The following is a 21,569-nucleotide window of genomic DNA, read 5'->3' as shown; positions in this document are numbered from 1 at the left end:
TTATATTTATGAAGATTGTACTATATTTTTAAAGATTCACAAGTTTTCAGTTAAAAGAGATTTGCATGACATATGCGCAATTTTTAATTTTTGAGACTGCAGCAAATGCATAGGGTGAACCTGTCGAGATAGAACCTTTCAATTAAAGAAGGTTCATATAAGGGTTGCGAATCTCAGGAGATATACGTGTTTTATATGCAAATCTCCTTTGTTGGGATGAAAGTCGGCCAATTTCGCAAATTTTTTTATGTGAAATTCATGAGGTCCACAAAATGATCATGCAAATCTTTTTTTTATTGAAAGGTTGTGAACTTCCTACAACTTACCTATATATTGCACGAACCTCAGCATGTTCGCATGTGCAAAGGATAAAAATGTCTTAAAAAAGTCAAAAATAAAAATTTGTGGATATGTAAAGGATTTTGTTAAATTGGTAGGCATTTCGAGAATCATGCCATTTTGCAAGAACAATACAATAATTTTCCATTTTTTTTCTAACAGATCAAACATTCTTGGACTGCTGACATGACATTGTTTGAAACTGCAATAAATGAAGGAACGTGCTGAAGTTCTTAAACATTTTTTATACACAAGGTTTCATGGGAAAATGTGAATCTCCATTGACAATTTTTAAAAGGTAATTAAATGCATGATTTTTTAATTCTTAAATATTTATGAAAATCTTAGATCGTTAATTTTAAACCTTATCAAAACCAATTTGTGTATCCGATGATCAAAGTGTCGATTCTTATAAAATCAAACATGTAGAATACATTTGTTCAGTGGGATTTAAGACAAATATGGAAAACACCTTCAAAAGCCTAGGAGGCTAGAAAAATGGTAGGCAGCTACCACCTACACTACAATAAATTTGATTTTTACTGGCGCAATAGTTGTGCCAATAGCTGCACCAGTAAAAGGCTCGCCGATAAAGGTTTTATTGGTGCAATTTATTCGCCAATGAAAATTTTTTCACTGGCACACATCTTGCGCTAGTGAAACTAGTTTTACTGACGCAACTTAAGCACCAATGAAAATGTACATTTCAGGAAATCAGGGCTTTACTAGCGCCACGGAGGCTGTACGTTTGAGGAAATCAGGCCTTTACTGGCGCAAGAATTGCGCCAGTGAAAGGTAGTTGGTGAAAACTACTTTCACTGGCGCAGACAGTGAGCCAGTGAATTCTGCTGGTTGAAAAAAAAAATGGTATATCTCACCTTTGCCATTTGAAAATGTATGCTATTTGAAAAAGCCCCAAACCGGTGAAATTGCATCTTCAGATAACCACAAAATCCCACACAAAACAACCCAGTACCACCTTGAATTCAAAGACAATGATACAAACTTTTGAGATCAGAAGTGAGAGAAATCACCAAGTCGTCAAAATGCCCAAACTTCACGTTCATAGTACCACCTGTTGAAACCAATATAGATGCAAGAAGAGATGAGCACCTGTAAACCCAATTTGTTGAACCAAAGCCTCCAAAACCGCAACTTTACATTTCTCTCACGACACCCATAAAAACCAACACTGAAGCAAATAATATAAGAACACCAAACCCACACAAAACAAATAGAAACAAAAGAAAAATGAACATCCACAATCCCAAATTCCACCCACATTCTTCCCTATTGCTCTCATCTCCCACCGATTCACCCTGTTCGTCCATCCCATCACCCTCCAACCCCGTTATACAGAAACCAAGATACCCATATTCAAAAAATCAGATTTTTCACTCAAATCCGCATCCCGAAACACAACCTTATGCCTGAGCAAGTTCTGCCAATGGTTCATTCCATCCTGGCAAGTCCCAACCACAATCACCATCCCCATCATTACCATGACCATCACTCTTCTTCTTCCTCTTTAGATGGAAAACAAACCTGGATATGTGAAGCTCACGGATAACAAAAAAGAATAAGTCAAGTTGGTGATGTTTATATAAGCCTTGTCTTCTATGAGAGATTGGTTAAATTTCCTCTAAAAAAACAATCAACATAACATAATAGCTAAAAAATCTGGAGTAGACATCTAACGAAACATAAAAAGCGTTAAAATCAAGGGCCTCATGACTTGATAAAAAGCATTCCTAATCCTGAGTGTTTTTTTCAGTTTCCTATAAACATTATTATGTGACTTAGACAAGTAGGATATAAGGGAAACATAATACAGTAAACAATCGATCACTTACCACTCTTCTATTCTCCCCACGTACGTCAACCTTGTTCCCAAGTAAGATAAACAGATATGTCTGAGGATCTGTTCCAAAGTTTAACATCATAAATGTCTGCTATTTGAAAATGTATCCTCAAGTTTAACATCAGAAACAACATGAAAGCCTTCCCAACAACTCTGTGACAATTAACAAAAGGGTGTGAGATCTCCACCTCTGCCATGAATTTCTTCACGATTTCTTGCTTGCTTATCTCATCACTTGTTGGAAATCCCAGACTTCTGCCGCTTGTCAAATTGCCAAACACATATTTTAATTTAGTGATCAATCAAAACAGAGAGCTTAATACAACAAACACCATTATCGGCATCCATATAAGGCAATCATTAAAAAGAGCATAAACTGTACACAGTATATTACACATCATAGCCCTACTCTTTATCTTAAAGAGAGATTAAGCTTCAAAGGACTCCAAGATGAACATGATCAAACACATTTCGCAGGAGTTCCAAGTAATTGCTTGCCATACATGGCCGCTACTGATAAACACAAGGTGCCAAGTAGATGACAGACACAAACTGGTAGAGATGCTGGTAAAAGCAACACATTTAACAAATACCACATACCATCATTTTCCCCACAATTTGTCTAGTCTCAGGATCTAAGTCAGATAGCTTGCTATTCTCAGGTTCAACTTTCTGAGTATCAATCTCAGGATCGCCTTTCATTAAAGATTTCCACCATTCCATTTGGTTGTGCTTGGTCAGAAAGATAGAAAGAGCTTTCTGATCCTCTGCATAAATTACAGATCTTTACAATTTTAACTCCTGACCTTAAAATACTACAAAAACATAAAAGCATGTAAAAAATAAAGTGTTCACCAATACTCCAGAAAGAATCATCCACTTTAATAGGCATATATAGTTCTCCCTGCACAATTGCACAAAATCAAAGTGATAAACACGCAGAGAATAATTCAAACAGATAATGGCATTTCAAACTAAAGAGCACTATGTCAATTATATTCAAAATAGTAAGCAAAACTGGCAATCCCTTGCCCAACAGCCTCTGCATGAATGTGTGTGTGTGTGTGTGTGGGTGGGTGGGTGTGTGGGTAGGGGGGAGGGGGGGGGGTGTCTATAGATCATCAGTATATACAAAGGAAAAAAAAGATGGGAATTATGCCATTAAGATTTTATATCCTGATTGTAAAGAAAACTATGCCATTAAGATTTTATCATCTACTTTCCCTCGGAATCACATCAAGATGGCTATCTAAATGCAGAAATTTATAAAGATTGAGTTGGTACCTGAATCCCAGAAGCATAACTGATGGGTCTATTCACAAGAGAGCTGAGGGAGAAAGAAATGATTCAATAGAGTACTTACCATCAACAAGAAATGGATTTTTAAAAAGATCACCAAGAGGCCAGCTTCTACATGGATGATCTTCATCAGAGGATGCACTTGGCACACAGAGGACCTTTGATGTTGCTGTGTGGCCTGTCACTAGACATATGTTTGTCAATTCAGACAATTCAGTGGCAAACTCATATCCTCCAATGTTTCGTCAGGCAATAAAGGGGAAGCATTTCCACCAAAAAGCCTCAACCTTTCACTTTGAGAAGATTCCTTGAGCACAATTTTCTTTAGATTTACCAGCTCAGAAACATTTGAAACACCTTTTGCTTCCATTGGCCTCACGTCTAGATATCTTTCTTCATAGTTTTGCAATGAATAGCCTTCAGCTTCTGAGCCATCAGTTTGAGAAGATAACTAACAACGGGAAACAAGACTAGCAAATCACAACATCCAGCTGTCATGAACTAGTCAGTAACCTTCTCTGCAGACAGAGCATCTACATAGACATTGCTGATTAACTGGGAGTTCACCTGTGAACAAAGCCCAAAGAAGATAAGCACATGCTTGGATAAGTATATCCAAACATATTAGTACGCGATAAAACAATAAAAGCATTGGCAATAGATTATAACGCAAAACTGGCATTATAATGATAAATTTCAATCTAAATCTTCTCTCCAACTCCAAGTGCTACAATAATGGCCTAGCATATCAAATCAGAAATGAATATCTCCAATCACAATAAACTCCCATTTCATATTCATTGAAAAACATCTATCATCCAAGATCTTGATGTTGAAAGGAAAAGAAAAAATAGATGTCCAATGGCTAGTTTCTTCATTGAAAAATACCTATCATCCAAGATCTTGAGCAAAAAGATAAAAGCATCCATGTGAGAGACAAGGATAATATGACCACAGAATGATCAACACATATTTAAGCTTTGCCATTGAGTAATGAATGATCGAAACATACTTGAACTTGCCATTGGGTTCTCCACCAAAGCATGGTAGTCCGTAACAAATGCTGGAATGTGTGTGAGGTATACTTACATTGAGTATTGAATGGCTTCAAAGGCAGTGGATGCTGGCAGGAAGTCATTCACATAAACCTTTTGGTTCTCGTTCTTCTTATCTAAAATTCAGTCAAGAAAGCCAACTTGATTTCGAGATCATCATGCCTGTAAAGAAAGTACTTGGCAATTTAGCATGAACAGACAAACTTCAGACATAAACTACAAAGGAATATGTGAAAGAATAAATTTCTTTTAACATAAACTTCATAATTCTCCAGTTAGAAGGTTGGAGAAATGGGAAAATATATTAGTTAAAAGAGGTCGGGGTAGGCCTAGGAAGACTTGGATGGAGATGATAGGAAAGGATATGAATGCTTTGAACCTCACCGAGGACATGGCATTGGATAGAAATGATTGGAGGAAAAGGATTCATGTGGAAGACCCAAAATGAATTTCTTTTTTGGTTCATATCACTGACCCCAATTGTTTTGGGATGAAGGCGTAGTTGTTGTTGTTGTTGTATAAACTTCAGAATTCTTATATGAAAAATTAAGAGGCTATAATGATGTCATTCATTTACTTATAACAAAAGAAGAAAAAACATATGGCATTTCCAGAAGCTTGAACAATTCAGATCTAGATAAACAATTCACAGCAAGATTTCTCCAAAAAGGAACATTATGGGGCAATGTTCTAAAACTTTTATTGCAGCCAAAACAAATCATCTAGTAACATGCATACCTTACATTATACAGTTTAGAAATAATCATGGAAAACATACTAATTTTCAATCAAATCAATAAAATGGAAAGATGACATTCTTAACTTTCTTTTGTTTTGAAACCTTTCTAGTATGGCTATTATTGCAGGACATTATATTCCAACAATTTTCGCATAGCTCTCCATAGCTTCTACTCCAAAAATTTCTATCAAACGCGAATCAAATCAGTTAGAACTCAAGATAACTCGAGACTGATGAAGATCAAACATACATTTATGCAAACAAAAAAGAGAAAAGAAGTAACGGAAAGACGTTCACGTCCGTTCTTCTCTTTTGCAACTATCCTTCAGTTTAACCGATAACAAAGAAAATGACATAAAACGATCCGTCACCAGAAACTTTTTTTTTGATCTTTTTTTCTGTTTCTAGTGAAGCTTCACCATCGCGTTGTTGCGGTGACACCTAAAAGCATCCGATCTTTTGCACTTTAAATGGTTAAAGGCGTGCACCAGCAGAGGTTTGGTAGAAGAAGAAGATGGTGGACATAACGGATTTGGGTCCAACCCATTGGGTGACCCGGTTTGACACCATTAGTGGGCCACATAATGGGGTGATAGTGGATGGAAGTTATGTGAACGTGGACTGCTTCTTCCCCCATTATATAACGGGGTAGGTTGCCATGAAAATGATGAGAGATTCATAGCTATTAGCCTGCCCCATATACCACATAAGGTTTACGTCCTGCTCACCGTTGACCTTAGGCCTAGGCTCATCGTGGGCGTCGATCGACTGAGGAGAATGCCGAACACCCGCACTCACACGCCATGGAGTTTTCATGATACGCTTTTGTGTTTGATTTTGCAGATACAGTTATGGGCCCATGCTTCCCCGCATTCTGCTGCGTGCGTGCATGTAGGATCTTTTGGTATTTTTTTGGATTCAAGCCACACACTAGTACCGCTGACTGTATGTGGTCGTGGGCTGACATGGGTCACCAGTCATTCCGGCAGTCTGTCGCAAATAGCGATAGATGATGGCGATGCCGAATTCCTGACAAACTTATGTCGTGGGGCGACAGCAAAACCAAAAATATATATATATATATTTTTACCATCTGTTTGTCGGGGTTGTAGTAGTGGCCATCGAGGGAAGGCGTTGTGATAGTGTTTCGTCGGGAAGAAGGCGACCATTGGGTCGCCGCTTCATCGGCATCCTCATTGGTGAAGTCCCTCGACAGCATGGATCGTCGCTGGAGATTCGGGAGGGCAGATGCAGGTCACCATCGCTGGCGGTTTTCCGGTCGGAAGGTGCCTGCAATTGCATGTCGTCGTGGGGCGACGTGCGTCATGCCGTGCTGATGTCGTCGCCATCAAAATCCTTGGGGGGGCTGCCATCGTCGGCGACTTTCCGGCTGGCCGCTGGTGGCGCCGACTATCCCGATGACCCTCTGTTTTTAGAGGATCAAACCCCTGCACCGTCGAGTTGCAGGGTGGTCGACCTGCATTGAGGTCACTGAGAAACATCGTCGGAGGGGGGGTGGGGGCGGGGAGATGTTTTTGCCAGATCGCCGGCATCCATCCGACGACGTGCAACAACCAGGGTTTTCAAAACCCCCATCTTCAAAACCCTATTTTTCCTCTTCAGTCGTCAGGTTGTGGTTTCGGCCGGTGGCATTTTGCTGGGGAGATGAGAGTGATGTGGATAGACGGTGGCCTTGTTGGCGTCGTTGGCTACTCGACGGCATCGCCGATTTACCAGCAGCTCCGGCGATAAATAAAAAAAAAGGGAGTAAATACAATATTCTTACCTCTCGCTGGTGTGGTGCTGGGGTGTCACCGGAGGTGCGTCGTCGGGGATAGGTGAGCGTTGACTGCTGGGCACCAGCTTCGGTCTCCATACGACGACGTGGGTCGCCGTGGGGGGATGAAGACAGAGAAACCTTTCAGTTTCTCAGAAATAGTAAACAGAAACCCTCGGGTTTCTATTTTAATACCAGATACCGAATCAGGTTTGGTGTATCGACCCGATGACAGGGTCGATCCAAACCCATTTTGGGTGGATCAGGTCTGCCGTTTCCATTGGATCGGACCGAGACCCATAATGGTTCCTGGTCTGGGTCTGGGTCTGGGTCTGATTTGAAAAGATCCAAGTCCATTTTGGACCATGTCAGATCTGGATCCAGTTCATACCAGGTCAGACCTGGATCCAGTTCAGATCGGATCTGACCCGAGTATATTTCGAACCGAGTCGGACCCATGTTTCTGCAGGGTCCAGACACTATTTGGCATGAACCGGATCAGGAATCGATATGGCCTTCTCTGGGACCAGTTCAGAGTTGTTTTTGACCGGTTCCTTGCAGTTTTTCATCAGTTCTGAAAGCTAGAGACCCTGTTTTCATGAATCAATAAAAATACAGGAATTTTTTCATTCGGTTATAGGGTTGTATAAGTATTTGTTCATGATTTGGTATTGATTCATAAGGATCCGAACTGGTTTGGACCCTTAAATGATTGGTTTGGGGTGTTTTCAGACCGGTTCTTGCTTGAGTATCCTGGGTTTTTAACCATATGTGCATGCTTTTGTTATTTGTCATGCTTTATAAAGTGTTTATTGTACATAAAGCATGAGTTATGCATATTAATTCATGTGTTATACATTGGTTAAGTTGTGCATAAAATTTTTAAGCATGAATTATGACTAAATTCATGACAATTAGTTTATGCATATTAGTTGAAGCATGAACTTGTATTTTGTCATGAATATACATGCATTTACATGTGCGCATGGGCATGATCCATAATACAAATATATTTTCGGTAAAAGATCTTGATTAACTGATTCATGTAATCACCAAAGTTATCTGAGTCGTGTTGATTAAAGATTATTTGGACCGTATTAAGATTCGTTATTATGATTGTGTGTGAGTTTATGAAACATTTATTTTACCCAAAGGTAGGTTATTGTGTTTCAAATTCACACAGGGTGTAATAGTAGATGTGTATTCCAGCCCATGAAGCATGTTTGTACCCAACGGTATAATGCTGAATTACCTCTGGTTACATGATCTGTTAGTTTTACCAACTAAAATCAATTCCTTGTGAATTGAAGAGACGAAACAAATATGAGTATTATCGTTTCCACCAAAGTGGAACGATAATAGCTCAACTATGCTTGTCTCAGAAAAGGTGAAAATAAAGGGTCTCACATTTACCTTTTCAACACAAGTCTCGTTTAAGCAATAATAGTAATGTCTTTTTGTTTTTCATTCCTTGTTGTATCAGGTTCCTTTCTTATCGACGGTTCTAATAATATCCCCCTTCTAGACAAATCAAATTTTTTTGATTGAAAAGAAATTATGTTATTTACTTTGGGTTATATGGATCTAGATCTGGCCCTTAGAATTGACGAACCTTCTGCTCTTGTAGAGTAGAGTACAGTCGATCAAAAGGCTGACTCTGAGAAGTGGGAGCGCTCAAACAGAATTAGCATGTTGCTTTTACAATCTCGAGTGGCTAAGAATATTTGAGGCGTCATTCCTCACTGCAGGACAGTGAAGAAATTTTTGAAAGCCATTGAGGCTCAATTCGTCACTTCTAATAAGGCAAGGGCAATTACGCTCATGTCCAAATTAGTGTCTATGAAATATTCTGGCGACAGTCACATCTGACAGCATATTTTGAAAATGAGAAATATTGCGACTCAACTGAATGACATGAAGTTCACCATCTCTGACTCCTTCTTGGTTCATCTGATCTTAACCTCATTACCTACTGAGTATAGACCTTGCAAAATCTCCAATAACACACATAATGATGAGTGATCTTTTAATGACCTCTTGGCCAAGTGTGTTAAAACAGATGAGAGATTAAAGGGTGAGAGGGTGCTAAGTGCACATATAGCCTATAATAAGAATAAACCTATGTCACATGGGTGCGGCTGCCGGTGCGGGGATTCGACACTTCCAAAAAACTTGGGTGCGGGGGTGTGGCAGGGGCAAATATATATATATATATATATATATATATATATATATATATATATATATATATATATATATATATATATATAACGGGGATATGGGGGTTCCCCCCAGCGCAGGTCCCGCACCTGCACCCGCGTCGAGTCGCGTCGACGCTGATGCGACACCCTGCTAGCCGAATCCCTGTTACATAGGAATAAACAGAGGTCGAGGAAAAAAAAACTCCTTTAAGAAGAATAATCAGAAGAAAGTCGTTGGGGAGAGCTCAAACTCTTAGGCAAAAGCTAAATCTCAGTCAGGAGGCTCTTCTATAAAGTGTTTCTTCTATAAGAAGAAGGGGCATAATAAGGTGTACTGTTTAAAGTATAAGAAGTGGCTCAAAAATAAAGGTATTAAGTCATTTGTTTCTCATGAGTGCAATTTAATTCATGTTCTATTGCATAGTTTGTAGATTGATTTTGGTGACACGGTACACATTGCCAACTCTTTGCACGCATTTTTGAATAAAAATGAACCAACATAGCATGAAAGAAGCATCTTTTCAGGAAATATGATGCTTTCATATGTCAAGAACGTTGGGACCTGCAGAATTATGTTGGAGTTTGGTCGATACATTCTATGTTCCATCCTATAGTCGAAACTTGATTTTAATTTTAAAACTTGATAAGTTTTGGCTTTATATTTAAATTTGAAAATTCTAAGCTTATTATTATGAAAAATACAATGAATATAGGTTCTGCATATATGTGTGATGGCTTGTATCGATTAAGAACCAAATTCCAAATTCGAGAATCTCACTCCATTGATAACAAATGATTGGCAATAAACGTGACCTAAAAGAAGATTAATCCTATTTGCTTTGGCATTATCTTGAAAGAGAGAGTCCAAAGACTCGTGAAAGAGGGAATCCTTGGATCCCTTGATTTCACGAATATAGAGCCATGTGTTGACTGCATAAAGGCTAAACAATCTAACATGTATAAGAAAGATGCCAAACACAGTAATGGAAAGTTGGAGATAGTGCATACGGATGTTTGCTGCCTTTTTTCACCGTGTTATATGGGTGAAAAGTATTTTGTCACCTTTATAGATGATTACTCACGGTATATATACCTCTAATTATTATTTGAAAAATAAAAAATCTTTTAGGTTTTTAAGGACTTCAAGAAAGAAGTAGAGAAATAAACTGGTGAAGTTATTAAGGTTGTCAGGTCTGATAGAGGTGGCAAATATTCTGATCATTTTACTGAGATGGGACAAAAAAGGGTCATTAGTGCGGTTTCTAAAAGAGGAAGGCATTGTACCTCAGTATACCATGCCTGGTAGTGCTTACCAGAATGGTGTAGCTGAAAGAAAAAACCATACGCTTGAAGAAATGGTTCGAGCGATGTTGAATCACTCAAACCTTCCTTTGACCTTGTGAGGGTGAAGCTCTTAGGATAACAGTGCATGTTTTGAATAAGGTTCCTATGAAGGCTATTCAAAAGACTCCTTACGAGTTATAGATAGGTAGAAAACCTTCTTTGTCATATATACACATATGGGGATGTTCGACAGAACCTAAATTGTATAACCCATATATAAAAGCCTTTGATCCTAGGATGACTAGTGGTTTCTTCATTGGTTATGAAAAAAGGTCAAAGGGCTTTAGGTTTTATTGTCCATCTTATACACCATAGATAGTGGAAACAGATAAAGCAAGATTTCTTGAAAATGATTCTATTGGGATAGATGTTTCTCAAAATATTGATTTTGAGGAATCGCAAGATTCAAGTTTCATGCCTGCAAAACATAAAGGTCCGGTTTTTCCCATTATTGCCTCTTCGGATAATGTCAGGGAATGTTCGGACAATGAACATCAATCCCAAATAGAGCAAGTTGTTGATGAGGATATACAACAACAACATGATACAGAGGCTCATTTTGAACCACCTATAGCACCTGTATGGAGGTTCACGAGAATAAAAAAATTTGTTATCTATCTAGACTATGTGGTGTATTTGCAAGAGTCTAATGATTTCATAGACATTGATGAAGATCCTTTCACATTTACAAAAGCCATTGAAAGTGAAAGATCAACACATTGGATCAATGCCATGAAAGAAGAGCTTGACTCTATGGCAAAGAACCAAGTGTGGGATCTTGTACCTCGACCTGATGTAGTCAGACCTGTTGGTTGTAAATGGGTCTATAAGACCAAAACAGATTCTAAAGGTCATGTGGAGAGGTACAAGGCTAGGCTTATTGCAAAAGGTTTCACACAGATAGAGGGCATTGATTATAATGTGACCTTTTCTCCTGTCTCAACAAAGGAATCATTGAGGATGATTATGGCCCTCGTAGCTCATTTTAATTTAGAGGTATATCAGATAGATGTGAAAATTGTCTTCCTGAATGAGAATCTAGACGAGGAGGTATACATGCAACAACGTCCTGGTTTCAATATAGATGACTCGAATAATTTAGTTTCCAAATTGAAGAAGTCAATTTATGGACTTAAACAGGCCTCCCCGCCATTGGTATAAAAAGTTCAATCAGGTAATTATGAACTTTGGATTCATTGAAAACTTGATCACTGCATTTACATAAAGACTAGTCAGAGTAAGTTCATAATTTTGGTTTTATATGTTGACGATATTCTTCTTGCGACTAATGATTTGAGTCTATTACTTGAGACAAAAGATTTTATTTTCGCTCATTTTGATATGAAGGACATAGGTGAAGCTACTTATGTCTTTGAAATCGAGATCCGTCGTGATAGAACTAAGGGTGTCCTTGGCCTCTCTCAGAAATCCTATATCCTTAAGGTTCTTAAAAGCTATGGGATGGAGAATCGTTCTCCTAGTTTGGCACCTATAGTGAAAGGGGATAAATTGAGCTTAAAGGACTGTCTTCAGGATGATATTGTGAAGGCTTAGATGGCAGTTATCCCATATGCTTTGGCAGTTGAGAGTTTGTAGTATACGCAAACCTGCACTTGACCTAATATAGCTTTTGCTATGAGAATGCTTGGTAGATATCAGTCAAATCCAGGCATTGAGCACCAGAAGGCAGTAAAGAAGGTCATGCGCTATTTACAAAAAATGAAAGACTATATGTTAACCTATAGAAAAGCTGACCACCTAGAGGTCGTTGGATACTCTGATGTAGACTTAGGAGGGTATACCGACAATAGAAAATCCACTACTGGATACATTTTCCTACTAGCGAGTGATGTTTTCTCATGGAGAAGTGGAAAGCAGTCTACCACTGTTGCTCATACCATGGAGGCACAATTTATTACTCTATATGAGACTTCGTCACAAGCCATTTGGATAAAAAACTTTATTATAGGTCTTGGTATTGTGAACTCTATTGAGAGACCACTAAAGATCTTTTGTGATAATGAAGCAGCCGTGTCCTTTTCAAATAACAAGAGCTCAACCTTGTGTTGACACATAGAGTTAAAATACTTTGTTATTAAAGAAAAGACTGAGAATCATCTGGTATGTATTGATACAATTGGGACGAAGAAAATGACTATAGATCCTTTTACTAAAAGGCTAGCACCGGGATTGTATTCCTAATATGTAAAGGGGATGGGTCTTTTTTATTCCTTCTAATGTATGGCAATACATTATGTGATCACATTTGTGTATATAAATTTGATTATCTATGACTTAGTATATTGTTGATTTTGCATAAATGATCTCTCATATGAGTTAGAGAGAATAGCAGAATAACAATATTAAAGGACCAATAGAATAGGTAAGAGACCAACCTATTCATAAAGGTAATTTCAATATGCTAGAGCACTGAAGGTGAATTATAGTGTAGTACTTAGAAATATGACATTTCATAAAAGAGTGTTCATCTCCATGACTCATATGATTCATTCTTGTTATAAAGAGTAGCATGTGAACCCACATAAAGACTTAAATCGAGATAACGGTATAAACCTCGATTTAGTGCACGTTTGGTGTTAATGAGTCAAGTGGGAGAATGTTGGACATAACGGATTTGGGTCCAACCCATTGGGTGACCCGGTTTGACACCATTAGTGGGCCACATAATGGGGTGATTGTAGGTGGGAGTTACGTGAATATGGAGAGACCACATTCATGTAACTGCTTCTTCTCCCCATTATATAAGCGAGGTAGGCTGCCATGAAAATGATGAGAAATTCATAGCTATTAGCCTGCCCCATATACCACATAAGGTTTACGTGGTACAGGCTCCTGCTCATCGTTGACCTTAAGCCTGGGCTCATCGTGGGCGTCGACCGGCTGAGGAGAATGTCGAACATCTGCACTTGCACGCCATGGCATTTTCAGGTATGCTTCTGTGTTTGATTCTGCAGATACGCCAACAGAAGATACCTGTGAAGAACTTCATGCCCATCTTCTTCAAGGGATATGCAGAATTAGAATGGTGTCTCAGGGAGATTACCAAGATTGTTTAGTGTGGAAGACTTGTCATTCCTGTATTCTTTGATGTCAAACCCACCCATGTTAAGAATCAGACCAAACCATTCCAAGCTGCTTTTGAAAGCCATGCGAGAACTAGGAGCTGAGTGGGGAGGTGACCGAATGGAGGGATGAATTGACCCGACTTACAGAGTTTTCTAGCTACAAGCTCACAAAGGAGATTCACCCTTCTTGATCTTCTGAGGGAGATAGAAAAACGGGTTGGGGTTGGGGTTTGCCGAAAATAGAAAAAAAAAGGAGGGAGGAAAATGATATTTCAAACCCTTTAATGACGTAGTTTTGGACCCCACGGATTTACTGACGCTACCCAAAACTGCGCCAAAGAAAGTAGTGTTTTCTCTAGTGCTCATGTCGATTGCGCTAGTGACACATTATATTCTTTGGTGCAATCACAAATCGTGCTAGTAAGAACTGACGCTCCCTCCACATGTCACTATCATTGGTGCCTCATTTTATACTGGTGCTACAACCCAGGTGCGTCAATAAAACACAGATTTCCAGTAGTGCTGCTCATATATATATATATATATATATATATATATATATATATATATATATATATATATAAGATCCCTGAAATATGTAAACTAGGGAAATTTGTAAACCTTTCGAACTGCTGACACTCGTTTGATCAACTCAAATCAGACAACCCTTTGTTTATTAGGGTTATCCCACTTATTAGGGGTCGGGTCCCTTTTACGCAACCCCAACTTTACCCATTGCAGCTCTCTCTCTCCTCTCAGCACTCCCATAGCTTTTGAACGCTAAAAAAATAAAAAAATTATTAATACGAGAAAATTAGTATCAGCAATCTACTCTTCAACAAGGAAATGTGAGAGAAAAAACCAAAAGAGTAAATAAAAAGAAAAAGAAAAATAAAACCTTAGGATTTTAAGATAGGACTCACAATGGTTGAAGATTTGTGGTTAGAGAGAGAGATGCAATGAGAAGGAAGCATGAAAAAAAAGAGGGGGCAACAAGGAGGTGAGGTGTGAGAGTTATGAGTATGATCTAAATGATTTTAGGCAAGCTGATAGTTCGGATTAATGTGTTGTAATTATGAAACGATGGTGGTGGCCGACGACAGTGGTGGGCAATGACGGTGGTGGTCAAAGAGAGGGTTGCACGATGGTTGTAAGTGCTCGGTTGAGAGAAAGAGAGAGACACACATAGAGCGCTCGAGGGCAAACGACAGTGGTGGCCAGAGAGAGGGTCAGCGTCATTGATTGTGGTGGACGGAGAGAGAGGAGGGTTTAGGAGTGTTGAGAGGGAGAGGAGAAAGAGATGCAATGGGTAAAGTCGGTGTTGTGTGAAAGGGTCTCGACCCCTAACACGTGGGGTAACCAAATAAAACTAGGGGAGTCTGAACTGAGTTGACCAGAAGACCATCAATAGTTCAAAGGGTTTACAGATTTCCCCAGTTTACATATTCCAAGGATTATATATATATATATATATATATATTGTAAGACCCATAAATTTTCAGCAAAAATTCTAAATAAAACTAAGAGGTATTTTATGTAAAATTATCGTATTAACCAAAAATGTGAAATAAATGAATTTCATAGAGCCAATTATACTTATGATGTATATATCCTCAGGGATATATGCTCAAACAGTCAAAGAGCCATAACTCACTCCCTAGACAAAATTAGAAAATTTTGCAAAGTCAAAAGTCTTCATCTCGTCAAGACAAAGAAAATGGTGTACTCATATTTTTTCGTAAAAAATATCGGTAAAACCCTCAAAATATGTGGGCCCCGCATAAATATCTTACAAAAATATCTTGTGGGCCTCACATAAATATCTCATGAAAATATCAAGTGGACCCCACATAAATATCTTATAAAAATATCAAGTGGGCCCCATAAGGCCATGGATGTCATTATGTTACTTTGCTCTAAGTTTGGATCTTGGATCAGGTGAACTAACTAGATCCAAACCAGACCACATGTGAATCCAAGATCTATAAGTTTTTCTATAAATAGGAGACCCCTCCTTAGAAATCGCCCCCCCCTTCTCTCTATATTTTCTATCTCTAGCCTCTCTCCCCCTCTCTCCTCTCTCTTGGTTTTAGCCTAGACAAAGCCCACTTGTATTAAGCTTAGAGCCTGAGCCCAGTTGGGTCAAGTCAACTTGACCTACCAGGTTAACATTTCTCTTTCTTCCTTTATTTTGGTCTTAGTCTAAGTCAAGCCCACTTGTCCCTACACTGAGCCTACTTGAGGTGAGATTGGACCCACCTGACCTATACCGAACCCAGTTGGAACAAGACCCCTTAGCCCTTACTACTTGACCTCCTCTACCTTTTCCTTGATTAGGTCCAACCTATCTAACCTAGCCTAGCCCACTTGAGGTAGATTCGAACCCGATTGGACCTAAACTAGGTATAATCCATTTTTAGCCTAAACCTCATCATTTCACCATGCCATCAAGTTCTACAAGAGATGCTCTTAGTTGTCATTATACCGAACGTAAGGACATGGCAGCCACGACCTAGGAGCACCTCAAACATCACATTGAGCCACTGTCGTCGATTCTTGGTAGATTCGCATGTCAATCTCTTTCTTTTAAGTTAATTGGTGAAATAACTGTCGTATACGGTGGGATTTTCCTTTCTGTACACCTTTCTAAAATAATATTTGGTCCTACTCCTTAGTTCACGCCCTCTAAGGCACCACAAGCTTGGTTCGATATCCACGCGCGTAACCTTGAGACCATCGCTTGATATTTATGGTGAACAAAGTGTTATACAATCTTAGTCCTTGGATTACGGCCTTTAGGGCATCACAAGCTTGCTTTGGTGCCCACGTGCATATCCTTACAACTAATTTGCTATTTACTATATATATATATACTTTACTTATGCATTTTGTCTTGTCGTCGCGTTGTAAGGCGCTAAGGCTCCTATTTTCTGCAATTTACTTAGCCTGATGCGTGGTTTCACCCATCGAGTCTTGCTTATGCATTTTGTCTTGCTATCGCACTTTATGCATCAAAGCTCTTGCTTTTTGTAATTTACTTAGTCTGATGCGTGGTTTCACTCACCGGGCTTTGCTTATGTATTTTACATTTTTATCTCGCTCTTATGTGCATAGGCTCCCACTTTTACTAAATATAGTTGCGCTATAATAACCATACAAATAGTGACTGCTCCATATTGCCAAAGTAATTCCAAATATCTTGCCTTGTTCAAAATGTTGTTTGATGAAGAAACCCCTATTGAAAAGGTTTCACATTTGCATAAAATCGCTTTTATGTAAACATCTAAGTCACTAGCGTATGACCTAACTAATGCCTAAGTTTTCAATAAACCATGAAAGATTCAAAGTACACAGAATGGTGTGCATCTATCCCAGAATGAACGCAGTGATTTTCCTGTTAAACAAGAGAGATGCTGCCAAAATTTTTGATAAGATGCTCACCAAGCTTAAAAAACTGTAGTGATTTTTTCATTAAACAAGGGAGATGCTGCCAAAATTTCTAACAAGATGCCCTCTAAGCAAAAAGGAACATCGCTCTTTATCCGTTAAACAAAGGTGGTGCTGCCAAAATTTTTGGTAAATTATCCACTTGCGCTAGTATGAATGGCACGATAATGCTTCCGTTGTCGAAACCCTGCTTGGATGGCTCATTTCACTTCCACCTTCAAGGGCACCGTACTCGTAAGGGCTGATGTGCCAAAGTAGTCGGTACGCCTTGCTAGGCCAGTGCTCAATGTGGCTAAATAGCCTGAGCAATCGATCCAAAGTGATCCTTGTCTATGTATGCCCCTATGAAACATTGTACTACAACAACACTAATAAGGGTCGTTGTGCCAGAGTTGGTTGTCCATCCGCAATAAGTGAAGCACTCGTGAAGGCCACAGATATCATGAGTGAGGTTCTGCATGCATATAAACGAAATATAAAAGTAGTCCCTAACCATACGATAATCGGCCCATGCTTCAGAAAATTGAGTCGGGTTTGGGTACATATTTTCTTTGAATGCATTGAATTGACTATGTGGCACTCAACGTTCTAATAAGAAAGATTATGCCGTCGAACCCCTTAAGCACTTATGCTCATCGTGGAATGTCGATAATGGTTCCACCTCGAGTGACATGTATGATGTTATGGACCAAAGAGTTCAGGTGGCCTCCCGTCACTCGGAGGTTAGGCAGCCAGGTTATCCTTAATATTTAGAGATTCAATCTTGCTACTGCTGTAAAAGGATGCATCCGAAATGGCCTGGTAGGGGTCGCCTGACATGAATACTGTCGCCCCACTACAAATAGGGTCACTCAGGCCTCTGGGGTATATAAAATACATAGCATAATAAAACCCAGATAACTTCGTTCGATGTTGAAGTTAAGTTCTTTCACATACCAGGTGGTGAACGAGTAAATATCAAAACAATGCATTAGTTATAGGTACAACGATAAATAAATGAATGAATATGCATTAGTATTACTCATGCATCACTTCATGGAAGGTATTGATATCAATGCATTACTGGACAGTTAGGGCAAAGAACCTAAATTGTATCCGAGTGGCTAAACTAAACTTGAGAAACTCCTACCTTGATTCGTGGGATAACGATACGCTAAGTTGTGGAGACTTGAGCTATATTGTTTCCAACTGCAGCCTTTAATGCTTTTCTACTAGACCAATGATGGTTCTGGCCCCATTTTATAAGGGTTATAGGTATTGAACCTGCAGTGTGATATGCAGAGCAGGGCGACATCGAGATTCATAGTTTCTTCGGACTGTGTTGGATATTTCGTTTACAAACTCAGTTTTATTTAGTACTGCTTTATCAAGCAATATTGTTTGTAATAAATAACTCTTTTTTGTTTGCTTAAATGAAATACTTTGGTGGTCAATGAGTGCTTGATCACATACATGTGACTTGCTCGACATCTTTTAAAATTGATAACTAACTATCATTTATTTTTGCTGCTAAAAACCTTTTTTAAATTCTGCTGTAAAAAAAAAACATAATTTTTTTACTAAGTTTTGTTTTGGAAATCCAAGGCATTACATATATATAGTTTTAGCTAGTCAACCCTTAAGGGTGCAACTATTGCGGAATGACGTTGGTCGTCCATCACAGGATAGGATGGACAACCAACACTCAAAAAATGCAAAAACAAAAAACAAAAAACAAAAAATGTGAATTTGCATGTTTTTTACCTTTAGCGGCTAACACCCACGTAAGGGGCGTCATTACTAAAATTGTATTTAGTGGCAGTCAAAAACTATCGCTAAAGTGGCAAAATGCATAAATTTGTATTTTGCCCCTTTTTCACATTTTTTCGACTGATGATGGAGGACCACATGCATCCTGTCGGCAGCTGCACACCTAAGGGTTGTGTAGCGACCCTCTCTCTCTCTCTCTCTCTCTATATATATATATATATATATATATATATATATATATATATATATATATATATATATATATATATATATATATATATATATATGAGCATGTGCCAGCTGCCTACCATTTTTCTAGCCTACCAAAATATTTGAATGATTTTCCATGTTTTTTTATTAAATCTGACCGTTTACATGCTTGCTTTTATAGGAATTGGCTCTTGGGTAGTCGACACATAGGTTTTTATAAGTTTTAAAAACCGACAATCTAAGATTTTCTTAACTATTAAATACTTAAAAAATCATAATTTTTTATCATAAAACATGATCCAAGTGTCATTTTCTAACAAATTGACCATTCCTAAGACATCTGCAGGATGGGGAAAAAATAACTTGAAAAACACATGTTTGCTTGTGGTAGGCAGCTACCGCGTTGGCCTGCATCAATCGGAATCGACCAATCAGCCGAAGCTACAAGCAACACCGCCCAACTCGATGGCTTGACCACCATCGTTTTCGGCCACCAACCAGCCGGCTAAGACTCCATCCAATCGCTTGGCTTGTTCCAGTACAAAGCTGGAAGATGCATCATTCTTACAGTTTGATCTGGATTTTGTCAAATTTGCCCTTTCGCTTTTATTTTATTTGCATCTTCTCATTTTTAACGGGAATAGAATGATTTCCATGCTCCAAGTGGATATTTCGATGGACTCAAAAACTCAGACGGTTGAATGTAATAACCAAAAATTCTAGTGGCTCTTCATAAATTTCCCTTTTCTTATAAAAAACGGGTCTAATTGCATATTGGGACCCGGTCTCGGTTCTATATGTTGATCCTTGTCAGATCCAGAACTAGACTCACTTAGGATCTTATCAGGTCCAAACCATCTTGTTTTTCTGCATGGAAGGTGAAAACCTTCCTTCGAATATCAATTTTACCAGGTTTGGCAGTGATATAACCAGGGCCACGTACCAGAACTGGATAAGCTATGGTCCCACCCAGATGCTAGTTGTAGAGTTGCAAGTGGATCGGATTCGTTCAGACCTCTGATCTGAATCCGCAACATTATTATCAGGAGTGGATGTTAAAATAATATCCAAATGTATCTCCGAATCATATTAAGACTTGGCTTTTTTCGGATTCAGATTCTAAAATTGGATTGGTACTTCCTGTTTCATCGACATTCAGATCGGGATCAAACCCGATCTGTTTACACTTTTTAACATCCGAACCCTTGTTCTCAACCTTCGTTTCCTTTGGTTTAGGATTAAAAAATCCAGGTTTGTATTAAACTGTTCTACGATCTATCCAGTTTGGATTCCAACTTGCTGCCCAATCTTCAGAATTGGATATGGATCTATATCATATTCTACCTCGTATCTGACCCGTTTTCAACTCCAACATCCTACGCTGTTTCCACCCCTAGAATTCATAGAATTCCACCCCGGTTTCTTTGTGGGATTCAATAACCAACACACAAAGGAAAGAAAAGAAAAGAAAAGAAAAGAATAAAGAAAAACCAGGAAAAAAGTCAAGAAAGAGAGAGAGATAAATCGTTGAAGAAAGCACTAATGTGGGGCCCACGGAGTTCCTACCAATCACGACAACCCTAATAATTTTTGGTCTATTACAAATTGCCACCGAACATTTCACCACAAATAATATATGCACCATTTGTTTTCCCAATTCCAAATCACTCCCCAAACTTTTACCTCCCAATTCCAAATCACTCCCCAAACTCTGCTTTTATGGTTAGAGGTGATTGTAGCTTGTCACCTCGGAAGCAGATCAGGTTGTTAGAGGTGATTGTAGCTTGTCACCTCGGAAGCAGATCAGGTTATGCTGAGCATAAGCGTTTTTGCTCGTGCCGACATCGTGGCCATTTGATTTGCATTTTAAAAAGTTAAAAAGTCAACAAAACCATGTGGCGCTCATCCAAAATGCAAACAGACGGCCACAATGTCGGCATGAGAAAAAAGGCTCATGTTCAGCATGACCTGATCTGCTTCCTGTCACCTCTTGTTTCAAGAGTAAAAGCTTGGTGTATTCCCTGGTGGGCAAGAGAAATCTCAAAGGTTTTAACAATGTTGTCAGTATGGGTGCGTATAGGCCTATATATGTATTGTATTGACAGAAAATCGATATGCTTCACTCCCTTATAAGTTATATGGAAAATTGAGTGATTCAGCTCGATTCGATCCAGAGTCTGAATTGTTTTGAAAATCGATTCAGCCCCGAAACCGATTCTGATAATATTGTTAATTTTACCCACTGAAAGTCTGCCAATGTGGTGGTCGATCAGAAGTCGGAACTCAGAAGAGGGCTTTATCAGGGATTAGCCGTTAAAAAAACAAAATCTGAGGCATTTAAGAAAATAAAAAAGAAGACTCGCGAATATACGAATTTAGGGCAAGATTTCGGTGACCAGTTGGAAAATAATCTAATAATAATTTCTTATTAAAGAAAAAGCAGAAAATCCATATCGTGTTGA

The 21,569-nt window shown here is 38.7% G+C and overlaps 1 protein-coding gene across 3 annotated transcripts; it reads right to left on the bottom strand.

The window, feature by feature from the left end:
• Positions 1 to 1,546: 1,546 nt before the first annotated feature.
• On the bottom strand, positions 1,547 to 3,723 carry LOC149812022 (protein BOBBER 1-like). 3 transcript variants are annotated; one of them, XM_089993620.1, is made up of 6 exons: positions 3,564 to 3,723; positions 3,056 to 3,104; positions 2,801 to 2,967; positions 2,389 to 2,461; positions 2,193 to 2,260; positions 1,547 to 1,898 (listed from the first exon to the last, which is right to left on the bottom strand). In XM_089993620.1, exons 1-4 carry the CDS (start codon positions 3,627 to 3,629, stop codon positions 2,432 to 2,434), a joined length of 312 nt encoding a protein of 103 aa, XP_089849746.1. In that variant the 5' UTR covers positions 3,630 to 3,723; the 3' UTR covers positions 1,547 to 1,898; positions 2,193 to 2,260; positions 2,389 to 2,431. The 3 variants fall into 3 exon arrangements, 1 of the variants encoding a protein (XP_089849746.1); XR_016428584.1 differs by lacking the exon at positions 3,056 to 3,104 and having other exon boundaries at positions 1,547 to 1,884; positions 2,389 to 2,455; XR_016428583.1 differs by lacking the exon at positions 3,564 to 3,723 and having other exon boundaries at positions 1,547 to 1,884; positions 2,389 to 2,455; positions 3,056 to 3,262.
• Between the last annotated feature and the right edge of the window lie 17,846 nt (positions 3,724 to 21,569).

The sequence above is a fragment of the Nuphar pumila genome, chromosome 17, assembly GCF_984573655.1.
Source record: "Nuphar pumila chromosome 17, dmNupPumi1.hap1.1, whole genome shotgun sequence".
Classification (NCBI taxonomy): domain Eukaryota; kingdom Viridiplantae; phylum Streptophyta; class Magnoliopsida; order Nymphaeales; family Nymphaeaceae; genus Nuphar; species Nuphar pumila.
Note: the sequence above shows the minus strand (reverse complement) of the source record. Positions and strands in the feature narration are given on the sequence as shown.